Source organism: Myiozetetes cayanensis, unplaced genomic scaffold, assembly GCF_022539395.1.
Source record: "Myiozetetes cayanensis isolate MyiCay16 unplaced genomic scaffold, myiCay2020 scf3, whole genome shotgun sequence".
Lineage (NCBI taxonomy): Eukaryota > Metazoa > Chordata > Aves > Passeriformes > Tyrannidae > Myiozetetes > Myiozetetes cayanensis.
In genome coordinates, this window is record NW_026087521.1 from 63008781 (window position 1) to 63032623 (window position 23843).

Consider the following 23843-nt stretch of genomic DNA (forward strand, 5'->3'; position numbering starts at 1 on the left):
CGGCTACACACACATCATTTCGTGTTAGTGCCAGCTGAAGCAGTTCTCCAATTCCCTTCCAGCCATTCACTCATTCCCACGGTTGAACCACTCCCTCAGATAATGCTCAGCTGTGTTCATCGAGATTTTGGGGCTGAACCAGAGTGGGGAACTGGTCCACACTAAAATACTGGCAATTTCCTGGTTGAATTGTTTTTAATCTAAGCACATCTACTGTGCCATCTCACAAGGTGGCCCAGCAATCTTAGTTTTTCTTGAACTGAACTGAGGGGATGGGCTGGATAAGAAGTCACTGGAAAGAAAAGATCATTAAGTCAGGATTTCGGCCAAAGGAATCACCCAGAGAACTGCACTCTAACACAACAGGTGTCCAGCAATGCCCTTCAGAGATGAAGATCAACAGATCCCCATTTTGAAAAGGCAGTGGTAAAGATCTCTCAGGCACTTGCAGAATGCAATCACGGAGGAATAAAACAGCATTTGTCCAAGTCGAGGTCAGCAGAGATACAAAATACCATTGAGAGCAGCATTTGGCCATTTCTACAAAAACATGGGCTAATTTTTTAGCAGTAGAGGAAGCTCAGATTTCCCCACTGATAAGACATACAGAATATTCATTTATAGTTAAAAATACACACAAAGATAGGTGTGCTATAGTTACACTTGCTATCTACAGGCATCCTGTGAATTGCTAGAAGTTATTAATCTACAATATAACACACGTGAGTTTTCCACAGCTGTTCTATTTTCACAGAAGAAACTGAGTAAGATTACTTTTCTACCAAACTCTGTGCTGTTTGCAATTAGGGTTTTTTAACAACAAATTAAACCCACTTTTTATTTAAAAAAGCTGTGGAGACATCCAGTTTTAACATGCCTTACCAGATACCCAAATAAACTAAATAAGACTCAAAAGAACTTGAGCAACCTGGTCTAGTGGAAGATTCCCTGTCCACGGCAGTGGGTTGGAACAAAAGGATCTTTAAGGTCTCTTCCAACCCAAAGCATTTTGTGATTCTATGATATAACTAATACATGTGGAAATACATTATAGATATGCAATTTGTTCTTTCTTTTCCCAAATTAATTCTACCCTAAGTAGTCCAGACAAGTAACTAGGGTACACTATTTATGTGTACAATATTAAAACAGACAAAGTAACTTATAAATGTTATTCGAGTTAAGTAATTCAATTTTAAAGTAGCCATAAAAAGTAACACCATAGCAAAACCACATCCAATATGAAATTTTCAGAAGACAAAATGAACATTTTTTTATCAATTAACAGTCCCACATGCTTTGCTACATCATCATCAATTAACAGATTCAACATGTTTCCATCCCATTTTACAGTATTTTTCTACTAGACAATACACATTATCAAAATAATATGCAAATAATTCAAGCTCTAAGAATACATTAAGTGCTCTTATTTTACATTTTTATTGTCTTTAAAAAGCTTCCCACGGAAATGACAGATCAGCCATGAAATGTCTGAAATGCTAGCAAAATCCAAGGTAAACAGAAAAAAGGCTCTTCTTAAAGCATTCTTTTTGCCAAATCAAAACATTAAAAGCAAAAAGCCACAGATTTGTATTTATATATAAATTAAAATTTTAACGGAAACGTATCAACATGCAAAATACTAAGCAAAAATATGCTGATCTGATAAGAGCTCTTAAAAATAACAAAAACACTAAAAAAAAAAAATCCTGCATAAATGAAGATTACAAAGAAATCTGCAAAGCCTCAAAGAAGAAAACGAAAATACTTCAAATAATGACTTAGAAATCCTCGGTACGAGAAGAAAGGGCTACAAAGAGTCACGCAGTGATGTCGAACATACCCGCCGTCTACAGAACCTATGAGGCGATCCTCCCTTAGCCATGGGTAACACAAGAAATGAGAAGAGAATCATCCACTTACTCAAAACAGCAGCTATTCACTTATATTTCACAGATGCAGGTGATTTTGTTTTAAACAAACAAGCATACATGGCTCTAGGTCAGGTGCTCAGAAATAGTAATTAAGCTTGCATTTATTTCGGAATAGGTTAAATAGTCGCATTTCTTCCTTCCGGACACCTCGCTAATAACATTTTGACATAAACAGTGTATAATCTATGAACAAAGCTGCAAGGACTCATTCCAACCGTAAACAAAGAATTAACATTCTATTCAGTATAATGACAGAAGGCATTTTCAGTCCTATAGAGGAAAAGCTTAAATCTATAAAACCCTTCTTTTGCTCGGCAAGTAATTCAGGTTTAAGTGCTCATTTAAGGGCTACATGCACACACATTTCATTTAGCCTTCAGTGAAGGCCAAATTTCCCCAAAGCTGAAAGTCTTCCCAATTCTACAAGGGAATTTCACCTTGTTTAAAGCCGTTCCAATGTTTCTGAATTTGGCTTCTGTAAAAGCTTTACCATTATTTATTAAGCATTAAACTTACACATGCATCAGGAACTTACAGAAACCAAGTAACAGTAGATTTTCCTATAACTTTTTCTTTTAACACCAATTGGAATCACTTGAGTGCTGTTCACAGTTAATTGCTTCACTATTCTTAATGCTTTGGTAGTATATTAAAATTAAATAATCTGTGTATATAAGGGCTAAACATTCAATATTTGTAATAAGTTTTCAGACTCCAAAATTACCCATATTTTTAAACAGAAAGTAACAGGAAATATTTAACTTACTACAAGCTAAATTTTCACTTTAGTAGATCAGAAATGTAAGTGTAAAATGCCTTACCCTTTGTTCCAGAGCTGACTGAGTCTGTTGTCTTAAAAGAGTTTTAAACGGCCCCCCTTCTTTTCCAGCACTCCCACTGCCCATTCCTGAAGAGTATCAGTACAAATGACATTCAAAGAAACATGTATTATAATTTGCAATCAAAGGTTAAATTAAAAAATAGATACAATAGTTATTGAAAACAGCCGAATTATCCCCATAATTTTAATTAAAAAATGCTGAGCATCAAAGTTGAATTTGGGTTTGGGAAGGGTATTCTAGATTAGGTTTTGACGTGACTAGCAATGGTTTTATAGCATTTGGACACCCCCCCCCCAGCCTAAGATCTTTTTCTGCTGTCAATCTGAGTTAAAGACAATTCTAAAATACTTGATGATCTGGGCTTGCATTTCTTTCCTGTGGTATGTAACTTTTCTTCTTTTCTTAAGGGAGTTTTGCCTATGTTTTAAATATAGATCTGCCTTCTCTACTGTTCACAGAAAGCTTCTACATAAGCAAATTTTCAGTCCCTATCAGAAAGGGCCTCTCTGCCAGATTACTCTACAGTTAAGGAGTAAGTACTATCATTTTTTCAATATTTTTTTCATACTTTTTTCAAATGAAATTAATAAAAATCTGGTTTTCTAACAGTTTCAGAGTAACTAAATCACCTTTCCTAACCACTGGTAGGAGACTGGACACATAATAACAGCAGTAGCTACATAACACATGATTAGGAGCAAAAGGAAAATTGCAACAGCAATGCACATCCTTTAATTTGAAATACAAACTGTGAAAAAAATTACCAATTACTTTTATTTTCGTTAATATTTATGCAATGAAATATTCACTCATCTGATTCATTCACATAAGCCAAGGGGCTACTGTTCAGCATTTGAAACTGCCACAGCTAGTTGACTATTATATTTGCATACACATAACCTGCACATTATCTGTAAATGAAAACAAGAGATAAGCTCTCATTTTACATAATATGGGTAATTCTCTCTTTCCTTCTTTCAGATTTATCTCCATCCCTACCCCCCACTGCAGGAATTTTTCTGAAGAGAAAGTTTATCAGATACAAAGACATCTTTGCTACTGAATTACCTGTTCCCAAGGACCTTAACTGAGCGTGTTGAGATGCAGGCTATGTGTATGACAGCAAATTATGGTTAGAAATCAAAAAAATAAACACACACCAAGATTGTGTTTTTCCTAAAGAAAACACAATGCCGGTGAATCAGATTTTCTTAGTAATATTTCATGGCTAAAGACACACTATCATTGGTATTCCTTATTTCTAAAGACATTAGGGTTAATTTGACAAAGCAAAATAAACATCTAAGTTGTATAGGAAAGCACAGGGTAAAGAACAAAAAGGTGCCAGGAGCAGGATGAAATACAAACATCACAGTGCAAACAGTTATGAATGAAGCCAAGATTTTCTTTTACAGAATTTGTAACTAATTTAACTTAACAATTCCTTGCTAGTTTCCTTTTTCTTCTGATCAAGCATCTGATAAAGGTCAACAAAACTGTAAGTATACATCTTAGTGCAGTTATTTGTTTTAACCAAAGACTGGGAGATCTATAAATAATACCAGACACAATAATGTATGTAAAATCATTCCTAAATTCATTCATTTTCAAGAGTTACTAGGCTACCATTACCATATAATTAGATATAAAAATACTACGATTTTCAACATATATTTTTAGCTGTTCTTGGATAAGGAAACAAAAATATTAGTATCTGTATAGTCCCAATAAACAAGATTAAATTGCTTATACTCTTTGGCATTGATTCTAAACATCATTGCCAGGGACTATACAATAATAAATACAGACAAACAGAGCATAAATACTGGACATGAAACAAACTCAAAAAATACAAACTAACCAAAATAGCTTCTACAGAAAAAAAAAAAAAAAGCAGTAATATCAACGATTTAGTATAAATCTATGAAAATAATGCATGTCAGTGAAATGGGAAAATGGGCAGAAAAATAAAAAGTACAGGCTTTGTTTAAAAGATTAAATGAAAAAGCAGAGTTGCTAGCCATCTGATAACCATTGTTTCAACCAACTGTGAACGAATTAATGAGCAAGTGCAAGGGGCATTTGCTCTGTGCAAAATATAGGAACAACAAAGTGAAGAGAATGTAGGTGATTAAAAAAAAAAAAAGTAAATTATTTTAGTCCAATTACCAAAGGAAATTTTGCAAGAGTAAAGGAGAAAGCTGCGTAGCATAAGCTACATGTTTCAAATCCTACAAGTAGTTCTGAAGCTGTTTCAAGCTCCTGGGGCAGAGGTGAGAGATGGGATGAATAGTCATGTAGCCAGCAGTTTTCAGAGGCTAACTGAGCAAAACCAGGGTTATAGAAGGCTGTGTGTTAATTGCCCCCGTATCAAATAACAACAACATTTCCTTAAAAGTTTGCTTAAAAGGCCATAATAGATAGATCCTACCAGAAGCAGCCAGAAGCAGCTCTTCAGTGAAAGAAACACTTTTCCTCAGAACAACTGGGCTGACATGGCTAGAGTGTAGAGGTTTAATGCTAGACCCCGAGAGGAGGAGACAGGACTTTTTAAGATGTGGGGAATCACAAGAGAGTGTAGGGGAGCTGGGAAACAGGAAAATCCTAGGTCCCTGTGGGGAAGGTGCTGTGGAGGAAAGTAATAGAGACAAAGAGATGTAGATTCAGAAGATGACTAAAGAAACGGACAAAAGAAATCAAAATGAAGCATTTTTTTTTTCTCTAAACGAATCAACACTTACTGCTAAATTATTTCTCAACACACAAAGAAACAGAATGACAATACAGCTCCACAATGTGAATGAGAAGCATGTTTTTAAAAATCATGACTTGATTAATTTCGTTTTGAAATTATTTTTTTAAAAGCCATGGTAATCTAACATTTATTTCAAATTTCAAACAAAATTTGATAATGAATACTATGGAGTAAAATAAAAGTAACACAGTCTTTGCACACACTTAATCTGATTACTTTCATTATTTAGGTAGAAAAAGTTATTTTCCAGAAAGGTCACAGATTTGGTTTGTGATTTTCTAGAGTAATAAATCTTGTAGAATTCTAAGTTCCCACAAAGAAAAGGAGTTCCCACCTTCTCAATTTCCTCCAAACATATACTGTGTGACATCAAAATGTATTACTGGATTGAAACAGGTCATGCTTTTCGTCAGCCTGATTCTGTTCAACTGCAGCGGCATAAAATCTATCACTACTCACAGAAGTCTAACTTCAAACCCAAACAAGCTTTCTCAGCATATGTATTTATAGACCAGAATGGATAACACAAGCACAATTGTATTTTGGAGCTACTGAAAACTAGATGCTTAAGTAGACCCAAGTTTTAATCTCCTCTATTTTGTTACTTCTGTTGTGAAATTGTGGTATCTGCACTCTTTCTCCAGCTTAGTCTCCATCTCATGCACATGAACACACAAGCTACCTCCCTGAGAAATAAAGAGGAATATAATAAACTGCAGAAATATCAGAAAATACTTCATTTTTCACATCAGCCAATTCAAGTAATGGTTATCTTGAATTTCATAATGTTTGATGTGCCACTTGAGAAGTCTACATTTCTGTAACTTTTTTTAGACACTAACATCACCTACTTTCACAGTGAAATATTCCAACTTAGCAAGTCTTGGGAAAAAAAAACCAGATGTCTAAACACATATAGGGAATTCTTAAAAACAACATACTGAATTTAGTATGCTATACAAGCAGGTTCTGCACATCACCAAATTTTTGGTGAAAGGTAACATGAATAGCTCAAGAATCATTTAAACTGTCATTAAACTGTATTTTTAATCTGTTAAGGTTCAAAATCCAGTTTGTCATACCAAGATATGGAATCTTTATATGCAACCAGCAAATCCTTTTGGGAAAAGTTTCAGCAGCAGAGTTAAAAGCTGCTAAAGAGACAGTGCTGATAAGCAAAACTAGGCCCACCGTTACTTTTAGTACTAAAAAGATAGCTAAAAAATATCTTCACATACGTGAAAACTCCCTAAAAATAAGAGCTACCAGTTACACAATCTGTTTCTGTTCTGAATGAACTGACTAAAGATTAAAGGCTCCATCCACCTACAAAATATTGCCAGGAATGATGTAAGATTACTGCTTTAAAACCCTAACAAATTCACAGCGAGTTGTCACTTTTCTAACTTGAGAACATTTACATCTATAAAGATGACCACCTATGTTACATTTAAATCCTTTATATTACATGATCTTTAGCATGGAAAATCTGATCAAATGAAACTGTTTTCAAATATTCAGTAAACCAAACACATGAATTTGTGGTTCTCCTATGTCATTACCATCCAGTTATATCTGTATGTCCTTTAAACAAGTGATCACCATCCACAAAACAGTCATCATTTAAAAATAAGGACAGAAAAAAATAAACTGCTTTTGTTTGACTGTTTGTTTTAAAAATGGGACAGAGAAGATAGCACTGAGAAAGACAGCTTCCTAACTGGGAACAGTTTTAACAGATATCCAAGGAATAAACCAGGCAAAATATTTAATACAACTCCATTTGAATGCAGCATTTAACTTATCTCCTAGGAAAAATTCTTGAAAGGGGTGCTATCAAGTAAAACTGAATCATATGCTTTAATGGCCAGTCTTCGCGAGCGAAGATCCGGGGAAGGTCTTTCCACCTTCCAGCCTGCGCATTGGATTTTTTAGGTGAGACACAGTGTGCGCGGAACTGAGCCCACCCTTTAATCCTAAGGTTCATCTGCCGGGGCCAAGCGAGCTTGGACAGTGGCAGCGAGGTCCTTAGGACGTAGGTGGGTTGCCTTTAAGGGCTAACGAGCCCCACCTGCCCGGGAGTGGCCCTGACCGGGAATCGAACCCGGGTCTCCGCGGTGATAGCGCGGCGCCTTTACCACTAGACCACCAGGGGCTCCATCATATGCTTTAATATGCTTAAAAATTGTCTAAGTAGATGGAGACAAGAATGTTCTGAGCTTCAAATACCACAATTTAAAACACCATTTGAAAACTAATCAAACTTCTATAAACACTTCTGAAAAATATTTTGCTCTACGGTAGCAAAATTCAGGGCATCGTTCACATCATGGAGAGTAAACAGACACTAACTCTTTGAAGTTGTGCTGACATTATTACTAACATGATTCTAACCACAGACTAAAAAACAAGGAGGAAGGAAACAACAAGTTGAAAAAATTATGACAGACCAATGAAGAAAGAAAAACGCTTTTTGAAGATGGCTGGAGTTACTCCTGATGCAATTTAAGTTACTTTCAGAGCGTATACTGAATACGTAATGTCATTTCCACATACCAAGAGAACAAAATGACAGCAGCTGCAATGTTTCCAGTACTGGATTTGCAAAAAGGAGTTCAAAACCAGAAAATGTATGCAGGATATTTATAGTACAACACATGAGGCCTGAAGACTACACAGTTTTAGTAACACCATCCTTGACATATTGAGGTGAGAAATGTACTCCCATGATTTGTGATATGAAATGGAGGAAATATGAAAAAGGCAATTACTTAGGACTCCCTTAATGCTCCAAGACGTTTTATTTTGGCTTGAATACAGTTGTGTTACAAAAGTAATTGTAGTGTTATCCAGGACAATGGAAATACAGGCAGGATTGAAATTTTTGCCCTACAGAAACCCTTCTGAGCTTGAGGTGTGCTGCGTGAAGTCTCCAATTTCCACATCATTTTGATAACTTAAATGCCAGAAAGCAAAAAGGGGTTGAATGAAAATATAAAAAGAGAAACACAAATCAAACAAAAAGCGGGTGGAAGCGCCTTACCAGTTTTGGGTGTCAAACTCAAATCTGTGTCAGAAGAAGAGGACTGTCGACTGTAGGACTTGGAAGGTGAAAAGGAATAGGTTTGGTTTTTCAGAGGGGTGGAGGGTCCTGATGAATGAGTATTGGGATTGGGATCTTCATTGAAAGGAATCCTGCCAGAAGAAGGTGGAAACATATTCAGTAATCCTGTGCCAAAGGACCTGGCTGACAGCAGCATGATCCAAACACCAGGATGGGACTGGGGCAGGGCCAGCAGCTATTCCTTAGGTGCGAGACTGGGGATGAGGCCAGAGGCAAAGAAATGCTGTTTTACCCATTCAGCATTCTACAGATAGATGCTGATAATCTACAATGAAACAATTAAGCCAAATGAAAGGCATGAGATGTGACAAAAAAATCATATATATATATATATATATGCAAAAGAAAAAAAATTGAAAAGTATATGGCTTAAAAATCTGGTCAAATACACAATGCTTTGAGTTAGTTTAATAAAGAAAAAATGATTTCAAATTATATTTGTGTTTATACATATTTATACATTTATGTATATACACACATATGCATTTTAAGGAAAAAAAACGTTTCCTTATCCTATAGCATCAGCAGCATGCCACAGCTAAAAACAGAGCAAAGAGGAGAATCTCAATGGGAACAACTATATTGACAAACAGTTCACTTATGCACAGGTTGACTTACCTGCTCTCTAAAACCATCTCTTCCACAAATGGCACAGACCCTTCCTATAACCACTTTAAAACCTAAATACCGTATCAGAATTATGCTTGAAAGCAATTATGCACTCGAATCAAAAGATGATTTTCTCCAGTGACTGCACAATAGTGAACGTTTCCCAGATACACCAACTTAATTTTTACTCAATTTCTCAGGAAGCAAGCATGTTAAAACGAAATGAAGAGTGTGGCCTTGTGGAAGAGACTCCGATGCATTTCCAAGAAACTACTGCCTTTGTTTCAGCAGCTGCAAACTGAGCAGTTCTTCACTGACAACAGGAGGTGTCTCCATGAGAAAATGAGGGAGGAAGGATGGGTGGTACCTGCCTACACTGCCTGCCTGCCTGCCCTTTGCGACCACTGTGCCTGTGGCCTGTCTCTCCCCAGCTCTGGAGTCTGAGCAGTCTCGTACCAGTGTAGATGAGAGTGGGAACAGACACAGAGAAGTTCTGAGTAAGTCGTGAGCCAGTAGCAGTGTGAATTGGGCTGTTGTGAGTCGAGCGGCATCCATGGCTTGGCGGATGAACCAGCGGAGACCTGAGAGAATTTGCAGCCAAGGTGGAAGAAAAGAAAACAATACATACAAACAGGTTGCAAGGTTATGTTATCAATGATTTCAGGGAAGTTTAGCTAGAAGAGATCTCTTACTCTAAGCAGACTCTAAGAATTTAAATTCCTAGCATGCAAGAGTCCAGATGAAATAAAAAGAGGGAAAGGAACAGCTTAAGCACTAGCTTGTGAATGCATAATTGACTCTCTGGCAACAGGGCATCAGGTTAGTAAAGCCAAGAATAAGAAGCATTAGTTGATTTTGCTGCTTTAGAGAAACACGCCCATTTTTTGAACTGAGACAGTATCCACCACCAAGTTGAACGTGGGTAATTTGGGAGGTGGAATTTCCACACTTCGCTGCAGAGCGGAAGCTACCGATTTATTCACGGATGTTTTTTACCAGGTCTACCTTTTTTCCCTTTAAATCACCGCTGTTATTTTATGCTGCACTGTATTCCAGAAGTTCTTTTGATGGCAATTTTTTTAAATTAAGACAAGTTAAACAAGCTATCATTTGAAATAGAAATCAGTAATTTTTAGAAGTCAGAGCATATTTTGCAGTATTTTGCAGAGCAATTGATGCCTGCACAACAAAAATGCCTAATTTCTACTGCCATGACACAACAGTTCAAACTAATGAAAATGGCTACTTCAATCAATACCTCTAGAAACACAGCAGATGTAGGACAATTTTTTGTGCTGCTTTTTCCTTCCAGAAATTGGGATTGCTCTAGCAAACAGAAAATTTATCCAAGCAATAAAGCAGTAACAGCTTGAAGAAGCCTGCAAGTGTACTTCTATTAATCTGTATGCATATCCAAAAATTGCATTCAAACTGTGTGTGGTGCTGCAGTAGATACAACAAAGATCACGAAATTCTACCTCTCATCATGAAAAGTTTTTTCTGCAAGTTCACTGTCTACCTGTTTTGCCATAGTCCTACTTGTTTTGCAACAGTAAAAAGAAAAGCACACAACAAAAGATGAGACCTTTTTGGGGTCATTGTCTAAATCACTGACAGAACTGTCTGAATTCAAAATTTTTATCTCCTTATATGGTCAGCGTACACACTCAAACTTGAATCAAAGGTATACCCTAAGAAGCCCTCATAGAAATGTTTACTGTACAGAGTCAAAGCAGAACTAATGATCAATTAAACTGGTGGATCACAACCCAAGGATATGTAATACTGTTGCTACATGAATTCAAAAGTCATCTTAAGTAAGGATTACCACTCCATCTTCTATTGAAATAACATAAGTAATCCAACCTACAACATTTCAAAATCGTGGAACATAAACTGAGTTGCGGACAAATAAAACTACAAAAGGAAAACAAATTCTGGGGAAAAAAAGGAATCACATCGGTTATGCAAAACTGAATGAGTATGAAAAGAAGAGAGGTGACACTTGTTTCCCTACAAGCTACTAATTCATACTTACTCCTTCATTTCTTTGGATGGGGAGTTACATGCAGGTAAAAATGCTGATGTGTTACTTAATTTATCCAACGTGCAGGCTGTTCCTATGGCTCGCACTACCAGTCCAGACTCTCCCTCCAAATCAAAACACTGCAAATAACCAACAACAGCATTTCCTCTCATTTCAAGCACCTTCAAGCCAATCTTCCTTTGCAATTCACCTACAAAACAAAAGGTAAAGAGCTCATAACTGCAGTGAACTTTCTTTTGTGGTCTTTGACCTCTGCTTTTGGAATTGCCACCCAAGTCAGTAGAACAGGTAATAAATCCAATCCTAGTTATGCCAATGAGCTGGTCACAGCCTCTGCCTCCTATAACATAGCGTGGTACCAATGTCTTGCACAGCTTTTTTCTCCAAATCCACTCTGATTGCCAAAACAACATGTTATTTCAGGTTTTTTCCCCATCTAATTTTTATTTTCATTGTTTTTTTCTTTTTCTAATTATTTAGAGCACGAAACAGACAGTGAAGATGTGTCCTGGAACTTCAGGTAAGTATCTAAATATTCCTTCACACAGTTTAGAACAGTGTAACATCTTTGACACCTACGTGGATAGGCACCTATAATTTCTTTATTTACGAATTTATTCAAGCATATTTCAACCTAATTCATACTTTTTGCCTTCTCCCACTGCAAACAATAGATTGCCACTTCTCTATTAGCTGCACATAAGGACTGAAAGACTGTGACTGTAACACACTGGTCTGTTATTGCTGCTTACTTAGCAGGATGTTAAAAAAAAAAACATATTTCATTGATCCTGCTTTGCTTTGGTCATATTTAGGTAGAAAATATCATCTCTCTTATGATGATAGACTTCCAAAACCCTCTGTTAACAAACTGAAAAATCCTCACTGTCACAAAGGATAGCCCTAGCAATGTCACTGCTGCTGAGAACTCAAGTGGAATGAAATGGTCACAGAACCATAGAATATCCTAAGTTGGAAGGGACCCACATGGATCATCGAAGTCCAGCTCCTGCCCCTGGTTTCTACTGCTTTCTTGAAGTTTGATTTTAAAATTACCAGCACAGGTTACTATTGTAAAACTTCTTAATTGAAATCATGCCTGTACTGGGCTTGAAAAATCGCCAAGATTGAGGTGGTGTATGAAGTTTCCAGCTGAGTGAAAAGTGCAAGGGATTTCATCCAAGCCAAGGTTGAGACCATATTCTTTTTAACATAAACAGCACATAACATGACAAAGACCTGTGAAACAGCCTGGCTCACTCTCAGAAGTTACAGATTTCTCCAGGATTCTCCAGGTGTGGCCATCAGTAAGGGATTGCAATGTGAAACATTTTATTACATGACACGAAACAGTATTGATGCCAGGTGTTTTGATTTTATTCCTCTTAACCACTGCTGTTAATAAAATCTAACAGAACACTTCCACATGTGCCACTTTATCCACTTGCACTGTTTGTGCAAGACAAGAGATATGCAAATTTTAATCCTGTAAGCTAACAGGGAGCTATATTAAAGGCATCTTCATGTTAGTTATGACAAAGTTTTTTTCACTTTATTTCCTCAAAAGGTGCTTTCACAGTGAAGATACTAACATCTCCATGATCTCTTCTATGTTGCCCCACTTACTAAAGATCTCCACACATGCTTGCAAAACCCAACTCACTGTTTTAGTACCTTCCTTAAAACTACAAGAAACCCGACAACATTAATAGCCAAGTAGAGAACTGGAACCACTTCCTATCATCCTGGTGTCTTATGTTTCATTTCTTTGTATTCCTTACACCTTCAAGATTATCCATCTTCAATTGACTGCCTCATCTTAGTGTGCAATTACTAAGGGCACAAGGGTGTTCTGTTCTGTGCTGTTGGTCAGCATCAGTAACAACTAGAATAACATAAAAAAATCTGTCAAGGTACCTGACTCTGTGGAGACAACTGACACAAATCATTGGTCTCTCCAGAAACTCTTACGTATGATCTGCAGAATCAGTGTAAGGCAATACAGTTATCACAGAATGACAGAAACACAGAATGGCCTGGGTTGGATGGGATCTTGAAGATCATCTTGTTCCAACCCCTTGCTCACAGCCCCATCCAACCTGGCCTTGAAGAGTTCCAGGGATGGGGCACCCACAGCTTCTCTGGGCAACTGTTCCAGTGCTTCCAGTACAGAATTTCTTCCTAATATCTAATCTAAACCTACTCTCAGTTTGATGCCAGGTCCCCTTTTCCTGTCACTCCAGGCCCTTGTAAATAATCCATCTCCATCTTTCCTGGGTATTGGAAGGCTGCAATCAGGTTACTACAAAGCCGTCTCTTCTCCAGGCTGAACAATCCCAGTTCTCTCAGCCCTTCCTCACAGAACAATGACCCAAGCTTGACTTCAAACAGATGGGATGAATAACATCAGTATTAACATCACTGTATCTCAAATGTGTATATTTGTTCACATGCTTCAAAGTAGTCTAAAGAGGGTAGAATTGTTCATAATTTTAACTGAGTTAAAATTCTAGTAATACTCCTCATATGGGTTAAGAACATTCTTTGACCTTCTTAAAAGCAACCAACAAATTAAAAGCAGCATGGCTTCACCAAAGAAGGGGGGGGGAAAAAAAGTCAGCCATACTGGCCATCAGTCAGAACAGTATAATCCTCAGAAACAGCAGACACTGTGAATTGAAAAAAAACCGAACATAATTAATCCCAAAAATCATATACAATCTTAAGCAAGGCACCTATTTAAATGGTGCATATTTTTAAAAGCAGCAGTAACCATTACAGCCTACATGATTTAATACCTGACATGAGTGAAATAAGTCTTTGTCTGGCCTCATTTGATGCCCTTGGAGTACGAATTCGGTCTATCCACTGGTATTCTGGGTCTTCATTAACTACAAGTTCTTCCACAAATCCATGAATTATTACTGCTCTGTAACACTTAGGAATAGATGTAGCTGTTAAAAAATACATATAAAAGATGTAAGACATAAGTCTATGAGCCAAGAATTACAAGAAAAAATAAAATTGCACATAAGAAGGGATGTGAACGATTCCAGAAAGTTATCCACGTGATTTTCTGTGAAAATGTGGACATGGCCAAGCAGCTTTGTTCTGGGAGACCCTGGAACACCAGTAAGAAAATTGTCCATTGTATCAGTTACAACATCTACCATTATGAAACCTTTTCACTTTGTGTCTCTTTAATGAGATATAGACCCAAAATAGCACAATGTATGTATTCACAGGCATTGAAATGGAACTTAAGGAAATAATAATTAAAAAAAAAGTTCAGTTATTTACATTGTTTTGAAATATGGACAGTAAAAATGTATTAAAAAAGAAAAGCAAACCAAACAATTCTATGCATTTTCTACTGGCTTCAATGTAATCTTCACTGGGTTCATGCAACAAGCTGGTGATACAAGGGAGTCTGACAGAACAGGTAAAGAAAGAAAAATGGGGAAGGGGGAGAGGTTTTCTGTTCCAATAAACTTTTCTTCCTTTACTTACTGCAAAAAAATTTGACTCCACAGGATGACTGCCTAAATCTGTTTAAGTCATTGAAGAGATCGACTTTCACCACCACGTTGATCTCCCCACGTATACCTATCAATAAAAAACCATGAAATATCAGAAGCTGTATCAGTACAAAACCATCCTTACTAATTATTCCCCATTATTAGTACCTAATGCAGTTTCTATGACCACCGAGTCAGTTTTTCTGCAAAGAATGTACTATAATGAACTGGCAGGTCACGTTCAACTCCAGCCTGGGTCAGGGGAGCGGGATAACACGTCCTGGCCTCTCAGATCAGCTGCAGAGGTGCCAACTGACAGGAAGTTTCTAGTTCTGCCAAGTCTCTGAGGCTGAAGCGATGCAAACAACAGTTCTCAAACACCTGTCACACAAGACAGGGCTTTAGGAGAAAGATGGGATTGGGAAAGAGAAGCCATCAGCCTCCTGGCGCTGCAGTGGCCCCTCTGCTGCAGAGTGCACGTGCAAGTGCTCTTTCTGCTGAATTTCAAAACAGAAGTAAAGCCACTCGCTAAAGTTCAACCAAATTGAGAAAAATTTATGGTTCTTTCTGGAGCCCCAAAATGGCACAGTAATTGTTTGCAAAATACCTTAACTGTCAGAAGAAATATACAAAAAATAAGGTATTACAATCCTTTCAGACAAAGCTTAGTTTCCAGCCACAATTAAACCTTACTAATAATGGAATATTTCCTAACATACAGCCGTTCGTTTTTGACTTTTTTACTGTCCTATTTTCAGCTCTTTCTTCTTTTTCCCCACCCAGTAACAAAATCATCTCACATATTATAGATTCTGACATATTGAGGACTAAGCTTCTTGATGAGTCTGATCTCTAGTGTCTTCAGGAGCCTTTATCACATAAGTATATGACACAAGCGACAACATTAGATTTGTTGTTCGACTCAAGATACTACTGCAATAAAGCCAGCAGGATCTAATTCCAAAATTCCAATAGAAAGAAGCCTTTAGTTACTGCAACTGCCTCAGGTTCACATATTTTCACAGTTAATCATGTTGAGGTGCAAAAAAAAAAAAAATTAATAGGAATTTAAGAACACTATTTCCTTTTTTTTAAGGAAGTATCAATTACTGTTTACCAAGAGAAAAGATAATTGGAATCTAGTGCTATGAGCATGTAGATATACTAATTCCAATTCCACTTACACAGCAAAGAGCTGTGAAATGCTAACACATCTAGAAAAATATGGAGAAATCTAACTCTCTGACCTATAAGCTGTACACATCCTGAGACAAGGGCTCACCTAATTTAGCTTCAAAAAAAAAGTATGATAGGAAAATGTGCATAGAACAAAAGGATAAATAAGAAAAACATATGCAGTATTTCTCAAAAAAACCTTCTTTAATATAACTGTTTTAAATATAAAAACCACTTTGCATCAGTTATGATGCCCATCTAGTAAACACCACAAACAATTTCACAACAATTATTTATAATTAGCTTTTAACATAGTTAGGTGACTTAATTCACACTGAATAATGAACAAAGAGGGTAATGGTAACCACATAAACGTCCTGTACTCAAGCAGCAAAACAAATGGTATAAACTGACCTTGACTTTCCAAGACAAAAGGTGTTTCATTAAAATCAAAAGCAAAAATATCATTAACTTCATTTTCTCCAAGACATTCTCATGAAACCTACCCAGCACTGACAGCACTCACTGCAGAGAAAAGGAATTTCATCCTGTTGAAGCTATGTCACATCCTGTCCCTTGATCTCAAGTGAAGTTTATCCCAAGTCCCAGGAAGGCACACCCCAAATAACTTCAGCAACATTATATTCATTTAGTAAAAACGTGGTAACTGGAAAAGTATGTTTTGGGCTTTTTTTTTTTTAATGTTATTTTTGCAGTAACTACTTTAAATACCAAGTGAAGATTTTTTTTTCTACTTGTCACAAGCCCTGTGGAAGGCGTTCTGCCAAGCACTAGTCTGGACTCCTATGCCAGAAATCTTTTCATGCCAGAAATAAGGGGGGAAAAAAAAAGCCAGGAAAGTAGCTTTCCAGCTCCCAAAGCTAAAATTATTACAAATTTCTGAACACAGCTTACAGAAAGGAAGATTATAAGAAGGAGATTACATCTCAAACAAGACTGTTTTAAATTAGCAAATCTTACCATGAATAGTATCATAAATTGGAAACCATCCCGAAATAACTGTAGCTGCTTCACTATAGAGCAAAGGATCAATATCTATGTACACTTTGCCAATGGCATCATTGGCACTGTAGGTGTCATGATCAAGAACCGTGATCTGGAGAGGCTCATCCTGTAGCTCTTCATCATCTACCTGGAAACAAATATTAACACGGAATCTGAGTATTTAAAAAAAGGGCAGGAAAACACTGCTGAAAAACAAATACAGAAGAGAGAAAAGTTAGTTATGTACAGTGACCTGGCACAGATAAATCTGGAATTTCAGTTTCCTGGAGCTAAACAACACTTACTTTGATTTTACCCTTCAGAGACTGGTGAGATACTGGAAATAGAGAGTTATCACTGGGAGAAGAACAAAAAAGCAAGATTACAGTGATTATATATATCAAAATTCCACTCTCTAGATTGTCCACCTATCTCCCCAATACATACTTTGAAATTAAAAAAAAAAAATTAAAATTTAAGATCAAATATCCCAGAGAACTATTATACTCTGATGTTATGATTAGTGATGCTTTCACCACTGGTGAGTGGCTTAAAAGAAGACATTTTACACAGCCTGCTGTAAAAATTCAGTAGTTCTAGACAGGTAATTTTCTAACTAAATGCAATTGTACAACTTTTTCTTGGGATGACTCATGTAAGTGTTTGCAGAATTGTAACAGGTAGTCTTGCAAAAAAGATCAAACTACATACACACACTTAGGATGTCTTATTCAGTTAAGTGTTCTTCCACTCTGAAATGTAGAATGCTTTTTTTTATTATTTTCTCAATGTTACTGTTTGGCACTTTCCCATATCCATTCTTCCATGCAAAAGGACGAATCTGGGGACTTCTGCTATTGTCAGAAAAACTCTTTCTATATGAACAAAGCTAAACCTCCTTCTCCCTTCCCCACAAAACTGAGCCCAGGAACTGAAAGAGGAAAAAAGAAAACTGACTGAATTTCAACACCACAGTACTACTTTCTAAATTAAGATGTGCTGTTGATTAAGAGATGCTCTTAATCACGCATTCCATGTTGATTAATAATCTACCCATCCTTGCTATTTTATATTTGCTTTAAAATTCTTCTAAACTTACCAGCTATTACATCACTTGCATGTATTTACATCCATGTTTATCCTGTGATATTATCTTAGAACACTATAAATGAGCCATTACTGTAGATGCAAATGTTTTATCAATTAATTTATTCCAAATACCTTTTTTTTAATTTAATAAATAAAATGTAGTAACAAAAAACCAAAAACAAACAACAACAAAAAACACCACCAAAAAAACAAACAAAAAAGAACATGTAAACACTTGTTCAGGGCACAATGTCAAAGGACATCAACAAATTAGATCCTGGAAAGCAACAAGCAATTACAGGAAAATGCAGACTGCCCTCATTATTACGTAAGGAAACGGGAAGAGAAAGTGTCCAGTAATTGTTGTCCAAGCTCTTTATTTTGTAATCTTCTCACAGGAATTTTCCATTTTCTTCTTTGTGAAGGGCATTATTCTTGCAACCCAAGGTAACATTTCAAATACCAGTTAACCTTCCTTACTCAAAATTTTTAAAAAATACAAGAATACCTGTACCCACATCTGAAAGCCTAATCCATGCTATTTTCCCCCCAATTTCACCTCACTCTTGTCTTTTCTAGTATTAACCAGAAAAACATTTGAGTTGGATCCAACCTGGCAAGCTTTTATCTTCACAAACACTCCTAAAAAGCCAACGAGACACCTTTAGCAAACAAGGTATAACTGTAGATAGGTTTGCTGAAAAGGCTTTGTGTGTATTTAGACAGAAACACACTTCAGTGCTCAAAACTCATTTTCTGCCTGAAGTGCAATTATTTCATTAAGGGCATCTAAACCAGAGTGTCTACATAGATAGAGGCAAACTCTTAAAAAATACTTACTTCAAATTTGAACCACTCAGAATTCCACTGAGGATTAAGCGATTTGGGATACACATCTGTCTTAAATGTTGTATTTCCAAATTTCACCTAAAATACAAACATGCAATTATCAAAAATAAATACTAGTAAGTAACTTCAGAGGCTCATTAAAGCTACACATGCAAATAATTTTAGGAAGAAATTCTTTACAGAGAGGGTGATCAGGCATTGGAACGGCCTGCCCAGAGAGGTGGTGGATTCACCATCCCTGGAAGTTTTTAAAAAGAGATTGGACATGGCCCTTAGTGCCATGATATAGTAATTAGAGTTGGATCAGGGGTTGGACTTGATGATCTTGGAGGTCTTTTCCAACCCAATCTATTCTATGATTCTATGATTCTATGAATTTCAAATACACATTTCAGTAATTTCAACAAATCATTTTCTTTTCACTGAGAGTGGTTTTTTAAATTGATTTACATATATCAGTATCCATCAACCAAGGACACTTCCAACCAATCTCACTCTCATAATATTATAATTGTTTCTTTTCCTCCTCAATCACTTGAGAGGCAAAAATATCACTTATATTGGCTATTCAAAGTCACCTGATATACTCTCCTTGCCTTCTGTTTAGAAATACTGTAAGGAAAAATTATCTAAATATTGATAGTTTATGGTCTATTACTCCTCTCACTAGGATTTCTGAATCAGTTTAACAGAAAATTGATTTTAAAATATAAAAACAAACTGAAAGTGTGACACATACAGAAAGAGGACTACTAAAAATTAAGTATTCTCCATATTTCTATTGATTAAGGCACCTTCAACCACATAACCACCTATTTCTGGAGTCTCCATCTGGTCTCCTCTATTTCAGGCTGACCCAGTTTGGGGGTTTTTTTGGTTTTTTTTAATGAAACTGAATTTCTGTGATGCTCCAAACATCCACAAACCACATAGCACCATGTAAGAGCCTTTATTTCCCTGCAGCTTCCATTCCAAACCATTTACAAACACTTGTAGTTCTCTGAAGGTTGCCTCTCAAAAAAAAAAATAGTACTTCAGCTCATACCAAGTATTTGGAGACTTACAAGTACCCAAAGTTATGTTTTTGAATTAATTCAAGATTCTTACGGAAATAACAAGTGTGCTGATATAAAAGAAATGCTGCATTTAAAGACAGTTGGGGATTTTGAATTGCTGTTTTCTTTTAAAAGTCTAAATGGATTTTGGAGACTTAATTTAGGCTTAGATTTGAAAATTTTATAGTAATTTTTGTAATGTTTTTGCTCAAGGCAGTATTAAATAAACACTTCATATGTTTCAATAATATGTTGATTATTTTGCAGAGGTGCATACCCCGACTCTGAAGAGGTTCTACACTTGCTTAAGTACACCCAGTTAATTCAGAAAGCCTAAAGCACCAACTGTGAGTTCGCACTGAGCTCTGTGTAAGTCACTGTACTGAACTGGCATAAAAGCACAGGACTGAACAACCTTAGCACACAGAATCATCTGGTTACCCCAAAGTGGGTGGACATGGCCTGTGCGCCCACGGAGGACGGACAGCACAGCCCTGTGGAATGTGTATCCACGACACAAAGTAGTGCCATGAAGTGATACTGGCACTGGCTTCAACCCAGCCACCAGTTAAACACCAGTTCTGTTGCAGAAGCTGCCAAGACAGAACAGTCCCGAGCTCCACCCAACCTATTTTAACAGGTTTATCTAGGGAGTAAATTAGTTCCCTCAGAGCCCCAGGCAGCTATAACTGAATTTCTCCAGTGCTGGAGCTAGTTCATTAAACCTTGTGGAGATAATCAAGCACCACATTGCTGTTTGCTGTACAAAGTTAGAAGCACATTTATGGAAGAAACTGCCACAGAATCACAGAATATTCTGAGTTGGAAGGACCCACAAGGATCATGGTGCTCGTTTTCTCCTGATCGGACATGCTGGTGAAATCTTTATTTTACACAACCCGAGCCAAGTAAGAGCTCTCGCATCTTTTCTCATTTTCTTTTCTAATTCTAGGTTTATATTGCAATATTTAACAAGGAAATTAAAGGCTAGCGATCAACCACAACCTTAACATCTGCTTTTCATTCCTACTGGAGGAAAAACATGTTGAAAAGGTTTTCAGTAATCTCACACAGAAAAATGAAACAACAGCTTCAAGGTCAATTTATTTTGAAATAAATCTCACCTGCTGCATTGCCCACTCCTCATGAGGAAAGGATAGTTACTCCACATGTGGAAAGGGTGATTCCCACACTGTCCCTAAATAACAGGATTAAAAGCAAGGCCCCCATCTATGTATTTCTTTACCCTTATTTGTGCCTAGACATTCCTGGAACTGCACATTAACCCAGCTAAGAAAACTGATCTTAGGGAAAAATTTTATTTTCCTCTTTTGCTAAGCTAGTATTTAACTAGATGAATTGCAAAATTTACTTTGCTACACAGCTACACAGACAGTAGGGTTGGGAACGGGTAACCCACAGGGGAGCAGAGCTATTTCCCCTAAGACAGCATAAAAACAGACCAAGTGAAACTCAGAGAAGTGTATTTCCCATCCCTGTTTTCCCTGTCTCCTAGTAGCACACACCAGAGTGGTAACTTTAAATTGAATTATAAGGCAGCCTACCAGAGAAGCCTTTCTAAATTAAAAGCTGACTAATGAAACAGCTGACAAAACACTGAAAAATTAAGCTAAACTACTGTCAGTCATGTAATAAAATTGAAAGGTGTACTACTGCAGTTCCACTGGAAAGCACACAGGAAATACATTTTCACTTTACTACCAACTTACTGTCCCACTAAGCAATGGCCTCAGTGTCTAATGTCAACAGAATTTTTAAGCACCAAACAAAATCAGGACTTACACACTCAAAATCTATTTTGATATTATGATCATCAGACCTTTCAATTTATTCTAGAAAGACATTCTGCCTTCCAACCTTTAATTTCAGTATTGTGCCAACCTCAATCACTGTTTGTGGCAGCAGCATGCATTTTCACTGCACACCATTTTTAAACACCTCTTTGCTTTTTCTGAGAGCATGATTCCTGAATCTATGGAACGCTTCTGAAATGTCCTAAGTTATTTATACTGGAAATAATGAATCAAAAAACATAAGGATTATGTAAGAGAAATAACGGAAATCACAGAATGGCTGGGGTTGGAAGGGACCTTAAAGACCATCTCGTTCCCACCTCCTGCCATGGGCAGGGATGCCACTCACTGGATCAGGTTGCTCAGAGCCCCATCCAACCTGGTCTCAAACACCTCCACTGATTTTGCACATCAACTTTTCTTACAAGCCCTCTCTGAAAAAGCACCCTACGTATTGCCTGTTAACTACACGATCCTAAAGAAGGCTGAAGTTAGATGCTTCGGGTTCAGTGAAGTGAACTGAACGTGCAAATAACGTTAAATATTTGTTGACTGAAAACCGCCTTCGAAAACATTTTATTATTTCAGACATTTTAAATTTTCGAATTTTTCAAACGTTTTTAAACGAAAACACGAATATTGGCCTTAAAATCAAAGCCTGTAAAAACCACTCATATATTCAGGGCTACAAATGATTTAGAGATGCTTTTATAACTTCGTCCATCCTCCTTACAACGCATCTGTCTAATCACAGGATCAGGGCGGCTGGAGAAGAGCTCTGGGACCACCGAGTCCAACCCGTGACCGAACGCCCAGCAGAGCGCGGCACCGGGACCGCGGCACCGGGCGCCACGTCCAGCCTTTCCCGCAACACCCCCGGGGACGGTGACTCCACCGCCTCCCTGGGCAGCGCGTTCCGACGTCTAATCGCCCTCCTCGGCGAACAAATTCCTAGCGCTGTCCAACCGCGGGCTGCGCCCTCCCGTCCCGGCGCAGCGGGGGCGCGGAGCGGGCCCGGCAGGTGCCTCCGCCGCGCGGGCCCTGCGCGCCCGCCCTCCCCGCCCTGCGCCGCCACAAACCTCCACGAAGGCGTCGGTGAGGTCGCTGGCGCGGTCCATCACCGGCAAATGGCGCCCTGCCACGATCTTGACCTTCAGCTTCCCCGGCATCTTCCCCCTCCCTCCTCCTCCTCCTCCTCCTCCTCCCGCGGGCTGCAGGGACGGCGCGACCGCGCCTGTCGGCTGCGCATGCGCGGCGCTCGCGCCGCCGCTCCGCCCACGGCAGCGGGGATGGGATGGCAGCGGGAGCGGGAATGGCAGCGGGAATGGGAATGGGATCGGGATCGCAGCGGCCTCGGCCACCTCTGCGGACCGTCCGACCCCGCCGCCAGGGCAGGGTCACCGCGAGCAGCTGGCACAGGAACAAGGGGGTCTGGGATGGCCCCACAGAGGGAGGCTCCGCGCCCTCCGTCGGGCAGCGTGTGCCACCCTCAGGGGAAAGCTGCTCTCCCTCGCGTTGGGGTGGAACTGCTTGTGTTTTATTTTGTGGCCACTGCTCCTCTCGTCCGGTCGCTGGGCACCGTCCTCTTGGCACCTGCCTTGGAGATATTTATGTGCATTGATGAGACCGCCCTCTCAGTCTTCTCCAGACTAAACATGCCCAGCTCCTGCAGTCCTTCCTCATTAGAGATGCTCCAGACCCCTCATCACCATCGTTGTGGCCTCCGCTGGACCCTCTCCAGCAGCTCCTTTCCCTGTTGCAGTGAGGAGCCCAGACCTGCACACAGCACTGCAATGAGCCTCACCAGGTCACAGCAGAGCGGCAGGATCACCTCCCTCGACCTGCTGGCCACGCTCTTCCCAATGCACCCCTGCATTCCATGGGCTCTCCTGCCATCACCGGCACACTGGCGGGTCATAGCCAACTCGTCATCCCCCAAGGCTCCCAGAGCTGCTCTCCAGCAGGTCAGTCCCCCAGGCTGTGCCGGGACTCGGGATTATTCCCCGCTGGAAGCAGCGCCTGC

General features: G+C 38.5%; 1 protein-coding gene across 25 annotated transcripts in view; it reads right to left on the bottom strand.

The window, feature by feature from the left end:
* Nucleotides 1-23048, bottom strand: part of C2CD5 (C2 calcium dependent domain containing 5) — a 65922-nt gene extending 42874 nt beyond the window's left edge. For 5 of the 25 annotated variants that reach the window (XM_050325159.1, XM_050325154.1, XM_050325155.1 and 2 more), the window contains exons 1-9: nt 22900-22991; nt 18943-19029; nt 16990-17161; nt 14825-14920; nt 14113-14268; nt 11306-11504; nt 8578-8729; nt 2759-2844; nt 1847-1879 (exon numbers count right to left, since the gene is read on the bottom strand). In XM_050325159.1, the coding sequence (XP_050181116.1) occupies nt 1847-1879; nt 2759-2844; nt 8578-8729; nt 11306-11504; nt 14113-14268; nt 14825-14920; nt 16990-17161; nt 18943-19029; nt 22900-22989 (1071 nt within the window). In that variant the 5' untranslated portion in view covers nt 22990-22991. Of the gene's footprint in view, nt 1-1846; nt 1880-2758; nt 2845-5210; nt 5406-8577; nt 8730-9723; nt 9849-11305; nt 11505-14112; nt 14269-14824; nt 14921-16989; nt 17162-18942; nt 19030-22899 lie in introns of those variants that run through there. The other 20 variants (XM_050325167.1, XM_050325165.1, XM_050325163.1 and 17 more) reach the window with 8 other exon arrangements.
* Nucleotides 23049-23843: the final 795 nt, after the last annotated feature.